General features: G+C 36.0%; 1 protein-coding gene across 1 annotated transcript in view; it reads left to right on the forward strand.

Moving 5' to 3' along the window:
- Positions 1–22909, forward strand: part of AQR (aquarius intron-binding spliceosomal factor) — a 91510-nt gene that overhangs the window by 41705 nt on the left and 26896 nt on the right. The window contains exons 16-24 of the mRNA XM_007097623.3: positions 2535–2676; positions 5746–5924; positions 9233–9400; positions 10681–10850; positions 14240–14481; positions 15949–16095; positions 16916–16985; positions 19217–19327; positions 22009–22118. Coding sequence (XP_007097685.1) covers positions 2535–2676; positions 5746–5924; positions 9233–9400; positions 10681–10850; positions 14240–14481; positions 15949–16095; positions 16916–16985; positions 19217–19327; positions 22009–22118 — 1339 coding nt within the window. The remainder of the gene's footprint in view (positions 1–2534; positions 2677–5745; positions 5925–9232; positions 9401–10680; positions 10851–14239; positions 14482–15948; positions 16096–16915; positions 16986–19216; positions 19328–22008; positions 22119–22909) is intronic.

A 22909-nucleotide genomic window follows, 5' to 3' on the forward strand; every position in this document is an offset into this window, starting at 1 on the left:
AAAGCCTTTTTTAGAAGTTCTTCTGAATTCCTTGTTAAGCCAGTTAATGACCACCAAAAATTGTCATTAGTTAATAATAAACCCCTAGTCTGATTGAAAATAGTATTCCCTGGTTTGTTTACCTATTTCAGCAGATTTGTTCCTAAATGCTTTTGTTCATCCTTTAAGGATGAGAATTCGCCAAAATTGAGTATATGCTGAAGTATATTGTGACATATTTTGAAGGCATATTTCAAAAAAAATTTTAAGGAAATTTTTTGAACAATGGCATCATTATGAGAAGCTTAGCTGTTTTAAAGACCTCACCAGTGGTACATTTATTTAAAATGGATATTTCAGAGTCCTGTCCTAAAGCCGTAACTTTAGTAAACCCACACCAAAGTTTTTCTAGATTTCAGAATAGGCAGTCTTCATTTTTTATTTTTTTCATTCTTACAATGGCCAGTGCATTGTTTTCTCACTTTTTCCAGTTTGTTCATGCTAAAAGCATTTATGACCATGGATGTGTGCCATCTCTTTTCTAATCAGTTCCTACAAAGCAGATACCACTTCATACTTTGTTTGGCAGTAAATAGCTTATATTTTCTTAAACATAGACCTAGTCATACATGTACCTTTTGGTGCTACTCAGTCACACTGGTCAGCATATAAAACATTTTGCCAGGTATAGAAAGTATTGCTCTTCTTTCGTTCCGGTGAACTTAAAGGAAAAGGGATTTAAATCTTTTCAGCTTTCATAGAAAGAAAGTATTTCAGAACAATATTAGTTGCCACTGTAATTAAGCTGTTTTCAGACCCTTGACTATATCATGCCATTGATCTTTCGTGACCATGGATGGCCCTGTGTTTTGGGGGCTCAACATCTGCTGATAATAAATAGGCAAAGATCAAAGCTAATACTGCATAATACAGACTGCTTCTAGCTCCCAGGGAGAGGAAGAAATTGGGACAGATATAAAAATAGATATATTGTAAGAATTGTAAAGAAAATTCTTGTAAAATCTTTTGCCCCTTTTTTGGACCTTTTTAATAAACACAGATCTAGAAAGCCACACAGAATAAATATAGAGCTTAACTAAGTGTCATAAGAGAAATAACCACCATGTTAGCCATCCCAGAACCCTCCTATAAGCTCCTTCCTAGTTACTGCTTCTGCCTCCACTTGAAAGTAACCATGTCTTCACTTCCATAGTAATCACTATATATTTCTTCATAGTTTTATCACTGAATTGTGCATCCACATATGATAGTTAATCGTGCACATTTTTTAAATGTCTTTTACTTTACAAGTACCTCATATCCCTTCCTTTTGTTTTGAAGAACCTGAGTTGTTTGTTCCACAGTCTAGCTTTTTTTTAGTGACTACTCAGTATACACCCGAGTATGTCCCTCTGCTCTTTATTTTTCTTACAGATTGGTATCTGAATGCAGAAGCTTGATCAGGCTTAAGGTTTTCTCTCTGGCAAGATTCTTGGTAGTGTTGTATTCTTTCATCAGAGGCATATGATGTCTGGTTGTTTTTGTGGGTATGATGTTAGCTGCCATTGCTGCTTAACAGCTAGATTTGTTAATTCAATGACAGTTGCAGAATGGTGACATTTTAATTCTTTTTTTCTTTTTTTTAATAAGATTGTGCTCTCAAAGAGATGCTTTCCCTTAGCCTCTGGCCTGAAAGATACTGAGTCAGATTATAAATCAGAATTTATGAACATAAATGATGTGAAATAAAAAAAGAAATTTTTTTATGTTTATTTATTTTTGAGACAGAGAGAGCATGAGCAGGGGAAGGGGAGGGGTAGAGTGAGAGAGACAGAGAGACAGACAGACACAGAATCCGAAGCAGGCTCCAGGCTCTGAGCTGTCAGCACAGAGCCTGATGCAGGGCTCGAACTCACAAACTGTGAGATCATGAGCTGAGCTGAAGTTGGTCGCTTAACCAACTGAGCCACTCAGGTGCCCCCCATTTTTTTATTTATGTTTTTTGCTATTAGGTTCATTATTGCTTCGGTACAGTGGGAATGGAAGTAACTCCAGGAATAACAACCAATGCCGTATCCTTAAAGTCTAGCCAAAAGACGAGATTCAGAGCACAGTAATGACCACTGGAGATAGATTTATGCATTGTAGTATACTAATTAGGTTCTGCGATAAATTTGTCATGGGGTTAGTTTATGGTCATTGATTACTTCGAGCTTTGCTAAATAAAAATTAGTAAAGGAAGAATTTTTAAACTACTTGAGACTATATTAATTTTAAGTATCTTCAAATATTTTTTAGAAGATTGTATATGAATTATTGGTATGTGGTTATATGTATTAATGAGATTTGTTCTTCCTTTCCAGTTCTTAATAGATAGTTCTTAACCTGGTTTCAGTTCTGTGTGAAAATAAAAATAGGACCTTATCAAATATGCTGTATTTCAGCATATTAAACATTAAATTAGACTCTACCAAATTTGTGGTACATTTCTTTATACATAGTACAGCTGTCTGAGTAAGAGAATAATTTGGATGTGGATGTTGTTTCTTTTTCAGGTTGTCTTGCTCTTCCCAAGTTGAATTTGCAATTTTTGACTCTCCATGATTACCTTCTAAGGAACTTTAATCTCTTCCGCTTAGAATCAACTTACGAAATTAGGCAGGACATCGAGGATAGTGTCAGCAGAATGAAGCCATGGTTAGTAAATTGGTTCCATTTGTAGTGAAGAGATGCAAACCGTGACATACCTCTGTCAGAAACCTCATAAGTGTGTTTAGAAATAGTATACCTGGCTTGTAGATGCCCTCCAAAATATGATATTTATTCTTTGAGAAATTGTCTGATTTCTGTAAATTTACTCTTTGAGAAATTCCCTAAATTCTCTCATGTGGATTAGAGTATATCAAAAGTGATAAAATATAAAATATGTATCTGGATCCTTGGGGGTGGGGGACTGGAAATAAGATAAGCGGGGAGAGGTCATCATTCTCGGGGACAGGGAAGAAGTGTAGAGGAGAGTAGGTTGAACATGAGTAAAAGGGTAAAGAGGGAGGGTATGGGCTGACCCAGCCGGCCTATACTAGGGCAGGACGGTTTAAGTCCTGGGAGCTTATAATAAAGGGGTCTTCTGCTACCCCAGCTGCTCTTGTGGCTGTCACCAGTACCTCAGTTAGCCTCTCTAAGGGACCTGACAAGAGATGAGGAGCATTGCTGAGCATCACATGGAATGGAACGTTGGGAAGTCTTCCTTGGCCCTCCATCCATAGATTACCTTGAAGAGACTAAATCAGTATTTATTTGGGGGCCTGTGAGTAGGGCTTATTATTTGATGAAGTCTTCTACTTAAACTCCCTGCCTGCTAGCTCATGTCTGGAATTCCATTAGCTAAGAAAAGACTTTCATTCTAATTATTGGAAGCAGCTGTGCATTAGGAGATTTGTGGAGGTTAGTTTTGCTTTTTAGACATGACTTTATGTCCTTCATTTATTATTTGATTCTAAGTATGAAATTGATGAGGGTAAGTTATATACCACAAGTGACCATAAACTAGTAAAATTAATTCTGTAAAATGAATTTTTATTATAGTCCTACCATGCGTGCACATATAATTATGCTGCATTCTGTATGCAAAGCTTAACACTTTTTGAATATGAACTGATGCAGGTATTTTCCAGGCTTCTCTCCTTACTAATTACAGAGAGCTACACGGACACTGTGATTATGATCTATTTTTTTCACTTCCACATTTTATTTCATACACACTTCTATTTTTTAATTAATTATTATGTGAAAAGTTATTCTGGGTGAGACTATAAAACACAACATAAAGTATTTTTGACTTAATAATCAGTTGAGTCAGTAGGCAGGCTAGCACTGTGAGATTTGTATACTCACTGGCTGATCATCCCTGCCCACAGCTTTGCTGAAATTATTGCCTATTGTTTGGACCCCGGGGGGAGTGTTTGATCGGAAGCTTCCTTTCAGTTTATGGTTACCTTGCGTGTATATGCTCAGATTCTGGACCTAATTTTGGCCATTTTGCAAACTAGGGATTTATTAATTAGCAGATTATCAAATAGAATTCACTTATATTTTACTTAAATGTCAAATAAGCCAAAAATACTTAGAGTTCTTCTGGTCTATTAACAAAGGAAATTTTTTTAACTTACATTATTTTCTGCTAAGGAGGAAAAATATCATTTTTGAGAGTTTTAACTTGTGATAATAAACTTTTCTAGATTTTCGTAAAAATGATGAGATCTAGGGGCACCTGGGTGGCTCATTTGTTTGAGTTTCCGATTGTGGCTCAGGTCATGATTCTTGCATTTGTGAGTTCAAGCCCTGCATTGTGCTCGCTGCTGTCAGTATAGAGCCCGCTTTGGATCCTCTGTCCCCCTTTCTCGCCACCCCGTCTCAAAATAAATAAACATTAAAAGAAAAAGATGAGATCTAAAAAGAGGCCAGACTTCTTTCTGCTCGTGTGTGCTGAAGGTGGAGAAGAGAGGCATTTTTACTCAGTGCATGGTTCTAATGATCATGTTTTCAGGCTGCTAAAACCACTGAGCAACATACAGGCAGAAATCTGTCCTCTTTAATGCTTCATGTTGCAGGTAGATTTTCTAAGCAGAAGTTGGGGAGAATAGATTAGTGGTTGCCTGGGTGTAGGAACAGGATTGACAGTAGTCAGATGAGAGGGATCTTTTATACATAGGATGGAAATGTTCTCAAATTACATTGTGGTGATGGATGCACAACCCTGCAAATTTACCAAAAATCATTGAAATGTGTGCATTTACAGTGAATGAATTTTATGGTGTATAAACTAATACTGTAGTAAAATTGTAAAAAATGGAGGAGGTGATAGTTATTACCTTTTAGAAATTGTACTAAGCAAGTCACTGGATGCAGAACATTTGTTTTTAATTAGTTTTACTCTTTGATATTACAAAATGTGTAGGTTTTTTCTTATAACACAAAGACTTTACATGGAATATAGCTTTTCTTTATCTGTGTAAGCATGTTAGTTTTGGCAGTGCTTTCCAGTTTGGGAGTGTGGCTACAGAATTTATGTTACAGATTTCCCAGATATACTACTTAATGTAAAATTTAAAGCACTACTTAGACTAAGAAGAAATAATGGGTATTTGAATGTTACTGATTCTGATTATTACAACTAGCTTATTTGTACCCCTAATTCATGGCAGCATCTTTTAAATGATTTAACTATTACGCCCTAAAGCAAGCATTTGCATAGATATTAATCATTTGTTGGTTTGGTTTTAATTTTTAAAATTCTAGCTTGTTCTAAAACAGCTTATAGAAATACCTATACATAAAATGGAAATAGTTGTGACTATCTTGATGAAAAGAGGAAGAGGATAAGAATATAAACTAAAGCTAACTATGCTAAATTATTATTATAATCTAGGTTATTCTATCATTATAATAGATTATTCTTTGACAGCATGGCTCTGCTCTTATGTATATAGTTACCTTTTTTTCCTGGGTGTGTATAGGCTCCTCCTCCTTTGTCCCTTTCTTTACTCGACCATGTTTGCCAATTCATACTGTTGAATATATTCCTTATATATTGGGACTTGGTTTTTGTTTTTTGTTTTTTTGTTTTTAAGTTTATTAGTAAGAGTTACTAATGTCAGGGCTTAGTTAGGAGCTAAACATGTATTCCTCCTTACTAATTGTACTTGTCCCAAAGTTGGGGAAAAGTCCTTTTTTGTTTGAGTAATCATGCACTTTTTTGGTTTTCAGGCAGTCTGAGTATGGTGGTGTAGTGTTTGGTGGCTGGGCACGAATGGCCCAGCCTATTGTCGCTTTCACTGTGGTTGAGGTTGCCAAGCCCAACATAGGTGAAAACTGGCCAACCCGAGTTCGTGCGGATGTTACCATCAATCTGAATGTCAGAGATCATATCAAAGATGAATGGGAAGGTAATTCTCTATTTCAAAAAGTAAAGCTACCTTTTGCCTTTATAGTTTATAGATTTTCACTTAGAAAATTGGCAAAACACTTGTACTAAATATTACCCTTCTAAACATTGTCTTTATATTCATTAGTAGTAAAAATAACAAGGATCATATAAGAATCATTAAATGTCTCAATACTTTAATAAAAAGCATAAAAGAGCATACATATCACAGTATTTTGAAAATTGCTGTTTGCGAAGCTGAGATGAGAGCTCTTTAAATGTCACATATAGTAAGATGATATTTATGAATTTGTAGGATTGGTATAAAAAGAATTAAAATATTACTGTTTGCTAAAGAAGTGGGGGGACAGCCCATGTATAACTTGTACACATGCAGAGTTATTATGGAAAATTGGTATTTTTAAGAGATAAAGCAGCCAGAGTGAAGAGAATAGGGATGTATATGGTTGGTGGAAAATAAAGACACAATATCAAAATTAGACAAACTCAAAAGCAGTTCTAAGGGGATCTGGGAAAACAACTCAGAGAGAAATAATGGTTTATTTGCACCAAAGGGAGGAAGTCAGATAAAAAAATTAGTGGTATTAAATGTATTCAAGGATAGATAATAGATGCAGAGAAATTGAATGACTTATTTCCCCTGCTCTTTCCTAGGCAAGATTTTAGGAACAGGAGTTCCGTGTCACTGTGAATTTTACGTAGAGGCAAATATGTTCGTAGTTAGTAAGACAAATAAAGAGTTAAAACATTGATAACACCTGTACCAGAAATGGCACTTGAACTAATTTTTAAGTGGCACTTTTATGTTTTTCCCCCAGCTGTCTATGAGAGCTCTTGCTTGCTGTCCTGTTGTGAGAAACAGTAGCTGGCAGATTTCATCTCCATCCACCTTCTTGGCATGCCAGAAGGAAAAGGATAGTCCCTTAATGGATCAGTTTTCAGAAATTACTACTCCCAACATAGCTGTTTATAACCTTAGGGACTATATGATATGTTTATCCAGCAATTCTGAAGGAATTCAGCAGCAAAGCTGGCCAGATGCTTAACAGATGGCCACTGTAGTGGGTATAGTTGTAACAGATTGTTTTGGTGACTCCTGTATCCTTCAAAAGAGTTCCAATCTAATCTAGTGCATCACACATCTAGAATAATGTACACCTTTATTGTTGCTGAACCTTAAGAAAGGCATTAAGTTGCTGGAGAAGGTTTTATACTTAATACCTTTGACGCTTAAGGAGGTATTAAAATAAACACTGTTTTACACAGTTACCTAAACTCCTTTCCTTTATTACTTTGGAGGCTTCTATCAGAAGGACGTTAAATAGTCTTTTTTTTTTTTTTTCTCTTTCATTCTTTTAAACACAGGCCTCTGATGGAATGAGAAATCTAATGGGTCAATTTTGATGAACAAGTTAGGGAACAGTAGGGTACTATAGAACAGTATATTCATTTTCCTATTATGGGGCATGGTGGGGAGAAAAGTGTTTCCTGGGAGGCCAGAGCCAAAATTCAGGCCCTGTGTTGATCACAGATGGATTAACTAAATAGAAAATGGAGGCAAAAAATCAGAGGGGAGTTCTATAAGTACTAATGAATATTGTCCTGTAGGAACAGGATAGTTTTGAAGAGTTTAAGTTGAATATATAAAGCATTCTTCTTGTTCCTTCAAAAAGGTATGAAGCTCAGGCCCTTAAATACCCCATTTAAAATTAAGGAAACTGAATTATGAAACAGGAATGCTGGATTCTGCTCTAGAGGGCACAGCCAGGACAGAGTAGGTACATACAGATGGTTGAAGGAGAAAGATAGTTGAGCTGTTCTCTAAGTTGTTTTTTGTTTGTTTGTTTGTTTTTTATGTAGATATGAGATGTCCCACAGTAAAATGATCTGCTTTAGCAGGGAATAGGCAGTCATCCATCAGTGGTGCCAAAAAGTGACATTGGTGGGGACCTAATTACTTCTTTTTGTTTTTTAATTTTTTTTTTTTTTTAATGTTTATTTTTGAGAGAGACAGAGACAGAATGCGAGTGGGTTAGGGGCAGAGAGAGAGGGAGACACAGAATCCGAAGCAGGCTCCCAGGCTCCAAGCTGTCAGCATAGAGCCCGACGCCGGGCTCAAACTCAAGAGCCGTGAGATCATGACCTGAGCCGAAGTCAGACGCTCAACCGACTGAGCCACCCAGCTGCCCCGGACCTAATTACTTCTCAGGGCCACTTTGACTCTAAGACTTAGAAGTTGTAATGAGTTGTGCAGATCAGAAATCCTAAAGGCAGTACAACTCAGATAGTAGAATAGTTCCCCTTCTCATCACTTCTCCTGCTTCTTTACATAGAATTTGTTGGGAAATAAGCAATGAAGTTATTATCAGAATCAGAATTGTTTCTAGCACACGTAAACCCCACTCCATATTAAAACAAACCAGAATGGTCCCAGTACTGTTAACCACGCACTGACTGAAATTGCTGATTTGATTTAGTTGTAGATCTTATTACCAAGATTATAAGCAAGCAGACCATTTAAGTTTGCATTTACGTCCTACCTTGGCTAACAGAACGAATCAGGAAAGAAATGAAGATTAAGTGGTGTGACATTACATGATATGAGATCTAATTTTGCGTCCCTTGTGTTCCCATGTGTCTACTTTTAGTAGAGCGGGGGATTCAGTTGAGTCTAGTATTTGATGTAATGATTAAGAAGCTATGGACTTTGGCACAAGTTTCCTATTTCTTGACATTTACCTGTAAAAATGTTAAGTATTTGCCAAACGAAACTATATATTCAACATGTTCTCAGGATGGTATCTATAAACAATGCTTTTGTGCCTTGTTAAATTATTCTTGAATTGACCTCTTTCGGGGAGTGCAGTTAAACTGTTATTGGAATGGCAGTGATGGATAGTTTAAACCGATGTTAGAAACCTGCTGAATATGACATAGATGGACTATATGCCAGCCATATTTTTGGTTACTTATTAAGAATGTTAAAAATAAGAATGATGACGAGCATCCAATTTTGGAGCTGTAACATGACTTGGAGGGCTTATTCGGTAACGTATTCATGGCATAAAAGTTTCTAATTTTAATATAAAGAGAAATTTTCGTTTAATTATTGCTGTCAGACATTGAGTATTAAAGATGATAGGAAAAAACCCGTAATTATATTATAATGCAAATATAATCATCGATCGCATCTGGTATTTTAAATGTTTCTTATATCTCTATTCCAAAGATAAGAGGATGAGAATTTGCCAACAAAAGACTGAAAACAAGAACATTGTAGTAAGTGAAAGCATCTTTATGTTTTACCAGGTCTTCGTAAGCATGATGTCTGTTTTTTAATTACCGTGCGTCCCACAAAACCATATGGTACCAAGTTTGACCGGAGGAGACCTTTTATTGAGCAGATTGGCCTGGTTTATGTCAGAGGCTGTGAAATCCAGGGCATGCTAGATGATAAAGGGCGTGTCATTGAAGACGGTATGGTGATCTATATTTTTGAAAGAGAGTGTGTACATAATGATAAAATTCTTCACCTTTTTTCCTTTTTGCATCTTAAGTAATATTTTTTAGTTGTTTTACATAATAAGTCATCACAAAAGGATTATGTATAAAATATGTGTAAGTTACCTACTACCCAGTTTTAGAAATAATAATATGGTTTCTAAACTTTTTATTAGATATTGGAAAGGACAGGATCTTTTGAAGTTACCTTTATTTAAAATTTTTGTAATACTTTGCAGTATTGCTTTTTAAAACCTCTAAACACCTCTTATGACATATTTGCCTAGTGTTTTAAGTTTTATTGTTTTGATTCATTGTAGCAGTGGCTCTCAGTTGGGATTAATACTACCCTTTATTCTGAAATGTATGGTGCTATTTATATTGTCATATGACCGGGGTAGGGTTGGGGAGGGTGAGCTATTGGCATTCGACAGATGGGGGCTCGGGATGCTAAACATCTAAACAGAACTGCCTTGTCTAAGGAATTGTCATACCTAAGATGCAGACATTACCCATTTAGAAATACCATCTTACAGGGTTAGTCAGCTCTTTGATTTCTTAGATTGATTTTTCTTTGAAATTCTCTCATTGATTATCATTGATTTTTCTTTGAAATTCTTTCTTATGTTGTCTTGACTTGGTACAGCTGTTAGATTATATATGCATCTGTGTCCAGTGCTTACTTTCCAATTTGTTTACTAAACTTCTCTCAGAACTAGAATTAACCTCTACCACCTGTGATTTTAAGATTGCACCATTGCTCAAAAGTGCTGATAATTAAACTAATCTTATTACTAGAATAAAAGAAAATGGGAAAGGTGGAATAAACATAAGGCCACATATCGGGACCAGAGTTAGAGGTCTAAGACAAAAAGAAAGGAAATTTCCTTTCACACTGGTGATATTAGGAATGGTATGTGGATGACAAAAGTGATCAGCCAAGTAAGGCGGTGGTAGGAGCTATGAGTGACTGACAAAGTTGTTTGACTTCTAGGGCTCTTATTTTGTTTGAGGACATAGATAACTGCAGTCCGTGGCATTGCATCATAAACATTATGTGACTATTCTGGGAAAAGAAATAGCAAGAATTTAAGGAAAGGAGGAAATATTTTCAGCTTCGTAGCATCTACTCAGGGGAATGACTGGAGTTAACTCTGGACAGTTTACTCATCATTTCTAGAAAAGGAATACTGCTGACTTATTTTGATACTTGAAAAGTGTGTATTTCGTTTACCAAATCTTTTCAAAATGTCTAGGACCTGAGCCAAGACCCAATCTTAGAGGAGAGTCAAGGACATTTAGAGTGTTTTTGGATCCAAACCAGTATCAACAAGATATGACCAATACTATACAAAATGGGGCAGAAGATGTGTACGAAACTTTCAATATCATAATGAGGAGAAAGCCAAAGGAAAATAACTTTAAGGTAATTTTTAAGCTGTGTGTAACTAAAAGTAGTACTATGTTTAATTTGAATAACTTCTAAAACGTAAATACATAGATATGAAGTAAAAATGATTCGTTAAGAAAATGATCAACTGCTTTTGATTCTAGACAGTTCTTTTAAATTTTTCCCTATAGACTAAAAATAAAAACTTAAGAAAATTTATTTACTAAATCTATGTTGTCTTTTGATGAGTGTAGAAACTTAAAATATAAATTAAGCCAGGTCAGACTCCTTCCTTGCTGTTGGTATATTAGATACTCAGTATGGCCAGTATGAGGTAAAGAAACTGCTTGTTTATGTATTTACTGGGAGTTCTTTTTTAAATCAAAAGTAAGTGTACTTCCAAATCACTTTACAAATACAGATGTGATACCTCAGGGCTCTGAATTGCTGTGATAAAACATGTTCATTGTTTACTCGTTAGCAGGAAAAGAAAGGTTTAGGGGCTGGAGAGTTTTACTTTCATAACTTAATGGAGACAAGGAGTTTTGATAAAAGAAGATTCTTTATTATTGGAAAGTGTATTACAAAACGTAAACGTTGAGCGATTTTTAGCATTTGGTAATGCTAGCTTTGACACAAGTGCCTTTCTTCATTCTCTCCCCCAAAACAGTGCTTCTACATTATCGCTTTATCATCTTTTTTTTTTCCTTTTCTTATGATTATAAAAAGAAGACCTCACATATGAAGGAATCTATTCTCCATTTAGCCCTGTTGTTGAAGACGAAACAGTGGAAGTACTCTTGATTTCTTTTTGTCTCCCGCTGCACATCTAGTCCATCAGTCAGTTTGATTAGCTCACCACCTCCACTGATGCCACGTCGAAGATACCTTCATCGCTCACATCCCTGCTTCCATTCTTGACCGCCCCTCCCCTTACGCTATTCTCCACATAGCGACCGAATGCAAATTACGCCCTGGTACCCCTGTTCAGCTCTTTTTAATGGTTTGCCATCACAGTAGAAAGTTACCGCCATAATCCAAGAGGCCCCTTCATTATCTGTCCTCTGGCCACCTCTCCCAACATCATTTTCTAACACCTATCTCTGATTCAGTCCATGCCAGCCTCACTGACCTTTTGCTATTCTTCAATAACCCATACCTTTTTTACATGGTGTTCCCTCTACCAACACAGTCTTCCTCCCAGGGATTTACGTGCTTCGCTCCCTCACTTTGTGTGGGCAGCTCTGCTTAGATGTTACCTCCTGTGGGAGCTTTTTCGGGAAACCCCCACCGAAAGTGGCATCCCCCCTTCTCATCAGTCTTAATCCAATTATCTGTATCTTTCCTCACAGCTTTTATTATACCTGCTGGTTATATATTTGTTATTTATCTGATTTCACCATTAGAATGCAGGTCTATGAGGGCAGGGTCTCTGTTTCTCAGTAATGACCGGATTTCAGTCACTGTACTAAAAATGAAAAAAAGTTCCTTGTGTTCATTCATTTGACCGGTTTATTTAATGCTCACTGTGTGTCTGGCATTGTCCTGAGTTATATGGAGTCAGTAAAGATGAGTAAGACACAGCTTATACTTTTAGAGAGTTTAGACTACCAATAAGGGAAGTTAAAAATACAAACAGATAACTAAGTTGAAGTGTTTAAAGGTACCAAAAGTCATAAGAAGGATGCAGGTAAAAGTGCCATGGAAGTAGCGCCTGCCTGGCTCAGTTGAAAGAGCACGTGACTCTTGATCTCAGGGTCGTGAGTTTGAGCCCCACATTGAGTGTAGAGATTACTAAAAAAAAAATAAATAAACTTCAACAACAACCAGAAAGTATCATGGAAGATCAAAAGGCATTCAGGTTCCTATCCAAGAAATGGGCAGTGATTAACTCAACCTGTGTTTGGGAAAGGACGAATGCTCTTTTGGTGTGTTTGGTGTTTTGTTATATACCTGGGCAGCATCCCTTATTTCCTTCTCTCTTTTCCAGTCCATACAGCCTGTTCTGACCTGGATATTTTATTTCTTGCCTGAATGGTTGCACTACATAGCTTACTCTGCCCTACCTTTGTTCTCCTCGTCAGTCACCTGTTTTTCATGTGCTTCCGCTGACCATTTCACTCTGCTTCTCAAAACATTTCTGTGACTTTCCATTAATGATGAAATAAACCAAAGCTCCTTCACAGATCCTTTACTTTGAGCTAAATTGAAATGCTACCTTCCTCCATGAAACCTTGCCTAAGGTCAAAAGTCTCCCCTCCATGCATCTCTCACCTACTCGGAACTGTGTTCCCATTGTATTTTGGAATATTCTTTACCATTTGCCATATTCTGCTGTGTAGTGTCATTGCTAAGAACATATTTTATCTCCCTACTAAAGTTTTAATTTTCTTAGAGAGTAGAGCTCTCATTTTATCCATCATTATGTGAACATACTCATTCATCTGTCCATCCAGTGTTTTTACCCATCTCATGGTCAAATTTCCTAGATCCCTGCTCTCATGGAAATGATATTTCTAGTGGGGATTATACAGATGACAAACAGATAACTACATACATGAAAAGAGAATTTCAGGTAGTGATTAGTACAAGAAAATAAAACAAGGTGATGTGATGAGAGTGTGATTAACGTATGCCATCCTGTTACTTTGTTATCCTGTTGGAGTATTTAGCATTTATGATATAAAAATGGTTGGTTTGGTTATTTTATTCCTTGAAATTAATAGCCTAGCCTTCTGATTTTCATATGTGAGATAGATCGCTGTGTCAAAGTAATTATTGGAAAGTCTAAGAGTTTGCCTTGACCATGTATATGTTAACTACTATAATGACTTTTTATTGTAGAATGTTTCTTCCATTTTGAAATTTTGACATTTCATTTTTACCATTTGTCTGCTTTCCTTTTTATTTCTTATTTCTTCTAACAGTGTTAATTTTAATATATTTAAATTATGGTATGTTTCACAATTGAGGCATATGTTGATATGCTTCTGGTTGTGTGTTGTCTTAGCACTGAGGAACTATGGAATATAAAGAGGAGAAAGCTCCAGGAGTTTCCAAGAGGAAGCGTCCGCTTTAAGGGTTTGTTCTATAATGTTTTCTTGCTGTTGTATAGTCTTGATCAGATTTTCATTATGTCCAGCAGGAGTCAAGTGGTAAACTCATTTATGACATTCTGTCTAAATCAACTCCTAACGGATAAACTGTTCTTGCTAAGTTTGGTCTTTTGTTTAACTCAGTGTATGGTATCAGCTGAAAATATAGCTGTTGATTCAGTCTAGCCAAGCACCTGTCAGCAGAAAATAGCTTCTTGCCTTGAAACACTCGGGAATTCTGGATTAGTGCAGCCGGCTCTGCATTCCACTGAAGTGCAAATGTTTGGGATGTCTTCTTGACACAACTCTTTTCTCTCCTTTCACTGACAGGCTGTGCTGGAGACCATTCGGAACCTGATGAATACTGATTGCGTGGTACCTGACTGGCTACATGACATCATTTTAGGTTATGGGGATCCAAGTAGTGCACATTATTCAAAAATGCCCAATCAGATTGCCACTCTTGATTTCAATGATACGTTTCTTTCCATTGACCATTTAAAAAGCAGCTTTCCTGGTCATAATGTCAAAGTAACTGTGGATGACCCAGCTCTGCAGATCCCGCCTTTCAGGTAATGTCAGCACTGGATATATTCCTTTCAGGCTTTCGGTAGCCAACCTCAGATAGGCCATCAGACTGCAGCTAACATTTTGACTGTCTTGATTTTGTTTGGGCACTCTACCTTCACCATGTAGTGACAGGGATACATTTATTTTATTTGACTTGTTTCTCATTCTTAGTACAGCAACTATTTTAAGCCCATAATAAAAGTAGCCTCACATCTAGTAAGGGATCAGTAAATGCTTGTTGTCTGAGGAGTATTGTATAAACATATTTATAGCATTTGACTGAAGAAACATGGGGCGCCTGGGTGGCTCAGTCAGTTGGGCGTGTGGCTCTTGATTTCAGCTTAGGTCATGATCTCACAGTTCGTGAGATGGAGCCCCGCGTCAGGATCTGTGCTGACAGTGCGGAGCCTGCTTTGGATTCTCTCTCTGATTCTCCCCTACTCACGCCAGTATGTTCCCTCTTTTTCTCTCCCACTCTCTCTCAAAATAAATAAACATTAAAAAAAATATGTCTTTGCAAATTATGCATAATCTGGTATATTTCCTAATTAATGGACATACCCATGGGATATTGAACTTTCTTTTGTTTTTTCAGGGAAAAATTGTTTTTCTTTTAAGCTTTCTTACTCCACAAAATTTAAATATTCGCAATATAGTTATATGTAATGTTAAAGGAGCTTTGGTTTTAAATTGTGACTAGAAATGGAACAAAGAACCTGATGCAACTCCTCACTCTTCCCTGAATTTTCTTGTGTGGAAAAGGTGCACACAGAGAATTAGTTTTTTTAGTTTAATTTTAAGGTATTTGTTGATTTCCCCAGGTGCCTAGGGAGAGTCACCTCCTGAGGTATCCCTGACCCCAAGCTAAGAACTCTGCCCCACATGCCCCTCTCCACCCCCAGTCTTCCATGGAAAGCTAAAGCTTTTACTTTGAGATTGAAAGTATTAACCCTTACTGGTATATCTGCCTTAAAGGCTTGATATTCCACGGTGTTATAACAGGGCTCCAACTTGTCTGTCTAGTTTTCTCTATTGTATCCATTCTGGCAAAACTGGCCACTTGTACTTGAACCTGTATATAGTCTTACTTCTTCCTAGACTAGCTTCTCTCCCATGTTTATATGTCTAAGTTCTTTGAAACTCATCTTTGATGCCATCCCTCCCATGAAGCCTTTTCTGATTTAAGGAGGGACAATGTGTAAAGCACTTACAGTGCATGGACATAAGTATGTAAATCCTGCTTCTTTGATTCTCCCGTGTTCAGCTGACTTTTTCTTATCTGAACTCCATGAACACACATTTTAGTGCTTGTATGTCTGCTCTTTTCAGAATGTGTGTACAGATAGTGAGTTCCGTTAAGCCATACGTGTTTCTTTCTGATCTGATTATCCTCCATACAATGTCATGCACAAGGTAGGTGCTTGGGAAATTGTTAATTCTAAAAACGAACAAACATTTTGGTCTTGTAGGATAACCTTTCCAGTAAGGAGTGGAAAAGGAAAGAAAAGGAAAGATACAGATGGTGAAGATGAAGACTCCGAAGAGGCGAAAACCTTAATTGTTGAACCTCATGTCATTCCCAATAGGGGCCCTTATCCTTATAACCAACCCAAACGGTAATTTTACTATCTGTGTTAATTGTAATAATGAATAATAGTTTGCTATTTTGTATTAATAATGTTTAAAAATTTACTTATCCTTTAAAAATCCCAGGAAACTTAGGTTTCTGGACCCTCTTTCCTTGTATTCTGTCAGCTAGATAGCTCAGACATTTTTGGCCGTTCTGTAGTCATATTTCCAAAAGAAACATTTTCAGGTCCTATGAACAATAAATGTTAGAGGGCTACCTTAATTTGAGCACAGTGTTCTTACTTCATGGCCATGTGCTATATGTAGCAGCTACCCTCATGCATGTTTGCCAGGACTATTAAACTGGCATTATATTTGGTATTACATTGGGAATTGGAACTTTGACATTCCAAGTGAGATATTGGTTGGACTAAGTGTATTGAAAAATAACTGTAGTCTTTTCTTTCTGTAAGATTCACTCAGTTTCAGTTGGTCTGTAGAGGGGTAGGGGTGAAGGAAATCATTTAGAAGCGACTGGTTCAGTCATGTAAGATGTAAAAGTACGAGATTTGCTATCCAACATTGTGCTTGTAGTTAACGATCCTGTAGTATGCAGTTAAAATTTGTTAAGAGAATAGATCTGTTATTTTTTTTTCTTTACCACATACATGCACACCCACCTACCCACCCTACCCCCCTCCAACACACACACTCACTCACTTGAAGGGCTGGGGTGAGGAAAAGAAGAGATTGGGAGAACAGGGGCATATATAGAGCAGACGTTTGGACTTCTGGTTATTGTCTAATTTTTACTAAATGTTGTTCATCTGTATTTTTAACCAACTTTTTATTTACTCTTATTTGTAGTAATACAATTCAGTTCACTCACACACAGATAGAGGCCATCCGTGCTGGAATGCAGCCTGGGCTAACTATGGTAAGAAAGGCATTGTTCCACATGTTTTTCCTTGGATTTGGATAAGATAAGCATCAAATGTGTAGAGTGTATTTGAAGCACAAAAACACAACTGAATTTAAGTGTTCATAAGTAATTGTGGCATTGTTTGCATATGGACATTTTGCCTTCTACTTATTTCAGTGTTCATAAATAAAGTTTTATTGGAATATAGCTATGCCTGTTTGGTTACGTATTGCCTCTGTCCAGCTTTGTGCTGTAACGGCAGAGTTTAAATACTTGCAGTAGAGATTGTATGGCCTACAAAGCCTGAAATGTTTACTGCTGGCCCTTTACAGAAGAAGTCTACTGACAACTGATTTAAAACTATCTTTAATTTCCAAGTATTTAGAGATTTTCCTGTTATGTTCCACTTACTAATTTCTGTTCTGAGTCCTTTATGTTCAGAGAAAATACGTTGTGTGATTTCAATTTTTTGTTTTTTTAATTTGCTCAAGTTTGTTTTGTGGCCCAGGATATGATCTGTCTTGGTGAATATTTCATGTGCACTTGAAATGAGTGTTTATTCTATTGTTTTGGGGGGCAGTGTCCTACATATGTCAGATTCATTTGATTCAGTATTTCTCTGTACTTACTGATATTCCACCTACTATTTCTGTTGATTACTGAAAGAGGATTATTGAAGTCTCCAACTACAATTACATATTTATCCATTTCTCCTTTCAGTTCATTCAGTTTTTGCTTCATGTTTTTTAAAGCTTTATGGATAGGTACATATACGTTATCATATCTTCTTGGTGAATTGATGCATTTCTTATTATGTAATGTTTTTCTTAATCACTGGTAATTTTTTTTTGTCCTGAAATATACTTTGATATTAATATAGCAACTTCAGTTTTTTGATTAGTGTTCACATGATACACCTTTTCTCATATTTTGTTTCTAACCTACATATTATATTTGAAGTGAGTTTCTTGTAAACAGCATGTAGTTGGGCTATGTTATTTTCTTCATTCTGATAGTCTCTGTGTTTTAATCAGTGTGTTTAGACCATTTACATTAAATGTAGTTGATATGTTTGGATTTAGACCTACCACTTTATTATTTATTTTATTTCCTTTGTTTTGTGTTCCTGTTCCTCTTTTTTTTTTTTTTTAACTTTCTTTTGGGTTAGATAGTTTTAGTGTTTCATTTTAATTTATCTATTGTGTTCTTTTGTATCTCTTACACAGATTTTTCTTAGTGGCTGCTCTAGAGAATTACAATATAAATACTTAGTTTTTCACAGTCTACTTAGAATCAGTATTTTGTCTCTTAAGTTGAATAGAGGATCTTTACCTCCATGTAGGTCCCTTTCCCTTTTCCTTTTTATGTCAGAGTTGTTATGTGTATTACACATACGTACATTGAAAATACCGTCAGGCAATGTTAGAAAAGCAAACATATTTTAAAAACTCTAGAGAAAAATGAATAGGCTGTTATAAATTTGCTGTTTATCCTTCATTCCTGATATTTTTAAGTTTTCTCTGATGTCACTTCCTTTCGGTCTGAAAAACTCTTACCACTTTTAAGAGCAGGTCTGCTAGCAATGAATTATCTTTGTTTTTCTTCATGTGAGAATGTCTTTCATCCTCATTCTTTGAAGATATTTTCACTTGGACATAGAATTCTGGAGTTCTTCAAAATGTTATTCCACTTCCTTCTGGCTTCTGCGGTTTGTGAGAGAAACCCATAGTCATTTGAAACATCCTTTTGCTATACATAAATATATCAGTTTTTTCTGGTTGCTATTAAGAATTTTTCTTCAGTTTTCAGCTATTTAATTATGATGTGTCTGGGCTTGGATTTCTTTGGAATTATTCTCTTTGGAGTTTGCTGAGCTTCCTGAGTCTGTAGATTTTGGTCTTTTGCCAGATTTGAGAAGTTTTCAGCCATTGTTTCTTCATATATTTTTTCTGTACTATACATTTTTTACTCTTATTCTAAGACTTAAGTGACGTAAACGTAGACCTTTTAGTATTGTGCCATAGATTCATGAGGCTCTGTTTCTTTATTTGTTTTCAGTCTTTTCTTTTGCTTATTTTTTAGGTTGGGTGTTTTCTATTGTTCTGTTTCAGATTCACTGACTCTCTTGTCCATTCTGTTACTAAACTCATCTGGCAGTTTTTTTAATTTCTCTTTCAGTTTTAGAATGTCTGTTTTCTAACAATATGATAGCTTAGTAGTTTGCTGTGTTTTCATCTCCTTTTTAGGTTGTGGGTCCACCAGGTACTGGAAAAACAGATGTGGCAGTCCAGATCATATCCAACATCTACCATAATTTCCCAGAGCAGAGGACTTTGATTGTTACTCATTCTAATCAGGTAAGTGTGTATGTGTCCCTGAGCACACGCATAGATACGATGGATGGTAGAGGAGGTAAAGAAGGAGTGGGGGGATGAATGAAGGCACAGTGGAGATTCCTACTTGTATGATAACCCGATCATAGGGACAACAGTACTGAAATAGTGTTTCCTATTGAGTAACTCTTGGATTGTTACTGGTCGTGACCAGATTATATGAGGAAAATATAAAAACAATCTTTTATTTCTAATAAAGAAGGTCAAAATGTGGGAAGCTAAGAAGAATACTTGGATATATGGTCAAACATTTGGATTAAATTAAGCTGCCTCTGCCCCACACGCCTCCCTTCCCCCCAGTCTTCCATGCAAAGCTAAAGCTTTTACTTTGAGATTGAAAGCATTAACCCTTACTGGTAACATTTTTCATCCTTTAGTAGAATGAATATTACCAAAAGACTAAGGCTTAAATGTATCAACACTAGATGAAGTTTTCTTTCATTATGAAGTCTACATATAAATATCTGTATTACATGGAAGGACTATTTTATGTTGTAGATTCAATACATAAGGCATTATAAACTGTTAATGTAATAAAAACCAACTTTTTTACATAAATACTGTCTGAAAAATGATCTTTACATCTATGTGTGTGCTGTGGTAGTTTTTTTTAAATCTCAGTGTCGCAGAAATGAGTAAGACACCTGACCTTTACTAGCTCTTCTGTATAACGTAACAGGAAGCTCTCAGAACATCATGAAACTTGCAGTATAGTCTAACCTCTAAAGGTACTTATGGTTCTCTAAAGGGTGATTTCAGTTGACCACTTCTTTAAGAGTTGGTCTACAAAGAAGCACTGGATTTTTAGAATGCTAAATGTCACTTACTCTATTATTTGTCAACTTTTAGTCTATAGGTTTTTAAAATTAATGCTATCCAATTCATTCACTTGTTTTTATATCTTTGAAGTTTGTAAGTAATGGTGACATTATTGTACAGTATACTAAAATTGTGCAGGGGAGAAAGCTGACTGAAGCTTAATAAAAGAAACAAATTATGTAATTACAAATTATGCCGTTTTTCTTCTATTTAATGAAATTTAGTCTGTAATAATCTTACCTCTTTCCAGACTCAGAATGAATGAAGAATAATTCATGTGTTGTTGTTTTAACAGTATTTTTAGTAAGTTTTGTCATAACCTGATAATGACTTTCTGTAGACTCTTCTACTCATGATTGACTTGTATATTACAATTATAGAGGTTGTTTTATAGAGGTAGCCAAAGACTTCGTTGTTTGCTAATGATCTTTGATAATCATATCATCCTTGATATCAGTTGTTGATTTGTTGCTTTTCATTTGTCAGATCTTCATCTGCATACTTAATGCAAGCAGTTCTTCAGTATTACTTTAATTCATAATGAGATCTTGCAGGGTTTTTTGAGTGCAGTGTGATAGTATTTTTTGTTCTCTAAATCTTTGTGGTTTCTGAGTTTGGCTAGTCAGTGATGAATGCTATGTGGTCTGATTCATTGGATCTCAGGTTTTGGATGGAGAGCATCAAGAGTTTGAATATTGGGGAATTTTTTTCTGAAAATTTATGTTCATTTCTTCAATCTGAGCTCTAATTGTTAGAGTTTTGATAGCAAAAGATATCTGTATTTACATTATGAGACTGGATGTTGGCTTATGGGTAGGGTTAGAGTGATGGTAAATTAAGAGAGACATTTGGCTGAGTTTTAAATGATGTCTTTCTTAATGTATCTTTCCATACTATGAAACTTTTGCCTGTCTACAAAACGCTGTAACTGTAGATGTTCAGGTAATTGATACTAAGATTCGAGGGAGCCCTAAACACGACTATTTTATAGGTAGAAAGGAGTGCTTCTAGATGGCCTCCATCAGCATAGTTTGCAGTTAATGAGTGCTCTGTTCATTGTTGTATAGAGAACTTCAGACCTTTGGCCTAAGATTTGAATGATGCAATTTACCTTCCCCTTATGTGGTCTTCTTGACATATTCTCTCTACACACTCACTGCCTGAGAGTCCTTTTCCAGCTGCAAAAATGTTTCAGTTTTCTACAACCCATGGATATTCTGTGGAGTGAAATCTTGGTGTGTTTATTAATTATTTCAGTAATTGTTACTATTTGGGGAGAATAGAAACTGATCCATAGTTTTTCTTTCTTTCATAAATTAGTGGAAGCAGAGATTTAGTGGTTAGATGGTTTTCAGTCATTCATTTGGCCAAGTATGTGTAGGCAGCAATATCAGAAATCAAGAAAAATGCTATTTTGTTTACATTGTAAGTAACCTAGTATAAGACTTGTTTTCTTCTGTGTTTTGAATTTGATTCTTATCTGACTAGGCAGTGTTCATTCTTTTCTGTCCTTCTAAATGTTGGTTTTTGTTACTTTTATAATTTTTTTTAATGTTTATTTATTTTTGAGAGAGACAGAGACAGAATGTGAGTTGGTTGGGGCAGAGAGAGAGGGAGGCACAGAATCTGAAGCAGGCTCCAGGCTCTGAGCTGTCAGCACAGAGCCTGACGCGGGACTCGAACGCACGAGCTGTGAGATCGTGGCCTGAGCCAAAGTCGGACGCTCAACCGACTGAGCCACCCAGGCACCCCTGGTTTTTGTTACTTTTAAAAGAGGCTGACAGTTCATTAAAATTCACTGTCACCCTTTTTGTTTTATTCTCCAGGCCTTGAACCAGTTGTTTGAGAAGATCATGGCTCTAGACATTGATGAGCGCCACCTGCTGCGTCTCGGTCATGGAGAAGAAGAGCTGGAGACAGAGAAAGATTTTAGCAGGTGAGCAGACGGGGATGAGTTTTGAAATGGTACACAAAACAATTTTTAACCTTCCCTTCCTCTTCTTTATTGAAGAAACGCGAGGGGACAAGAGCCATGAATAATCAAACTTAATTCTGAAAGATTCTAGCATAACTACTTATAGTTGACCTAAACATCATCATCTCCTTCAGCTCCAGTTCTGTTTGTTTATGCCATTTTTTCCCTGAAGAGTACAGTTATTTCAGTAAAGAGACTTATCTTATTCATCTTTTTAAAATTGCAGATTGCCATTTGTTCTCTATTTATTGAGGTCATTTTTAATGTTGCCAACTCAAACTGTACAAGTTTCCGTGATTCCTTTTCACATTTCATTCAGACACTTAATTTGCATATATTTTAGGCACCAATTAAGAAGTTGGTTCTTTAATGAAACACAATTAGAGATTAATGATAGTATAAGCTTTGAGATTTTAAGTATTATCACAGGTACTTAATTGCCATTTAGCTGGACTTTATGTTTAACATTACATATTACAAAGTAACTAAAATTTTACAAATCGAAATTTCTCCTACTGTTAGTATTTTAGATTTCCCCTTCAAAGTTTGTTTATAATAGCTCATTTCATTTATATTGAAATGCATTTTTAAAGCATGATTTCAGACAATAGTCATAACAAACAGCTGCACATATTTAATACAGCCTTTGGCTATTGAACATGACCTTTGACTAAATTGATCATAGACATCAAAAGAGCTAAAGGAGTGTTAAATTATTATGTTGCATCTATTTTGAGTTCTTGTATTACAGA

The sequence above is a fragment of the Panthera tigris genome, chromosome B3 (assembly GCF_018350195.1).
Source record: "Panthera tigris isolate Pti1 chromosome B3, P.tigris_Pti1_mat1.1, whole genome shotgun sequence".
NCBI classification, from domain to species: domain Eukaryota; kingdom Metazoa; phylum Chordata; class Mammalia; order Carnivora; family Felidae; genus Panthera; species Panthera tigris.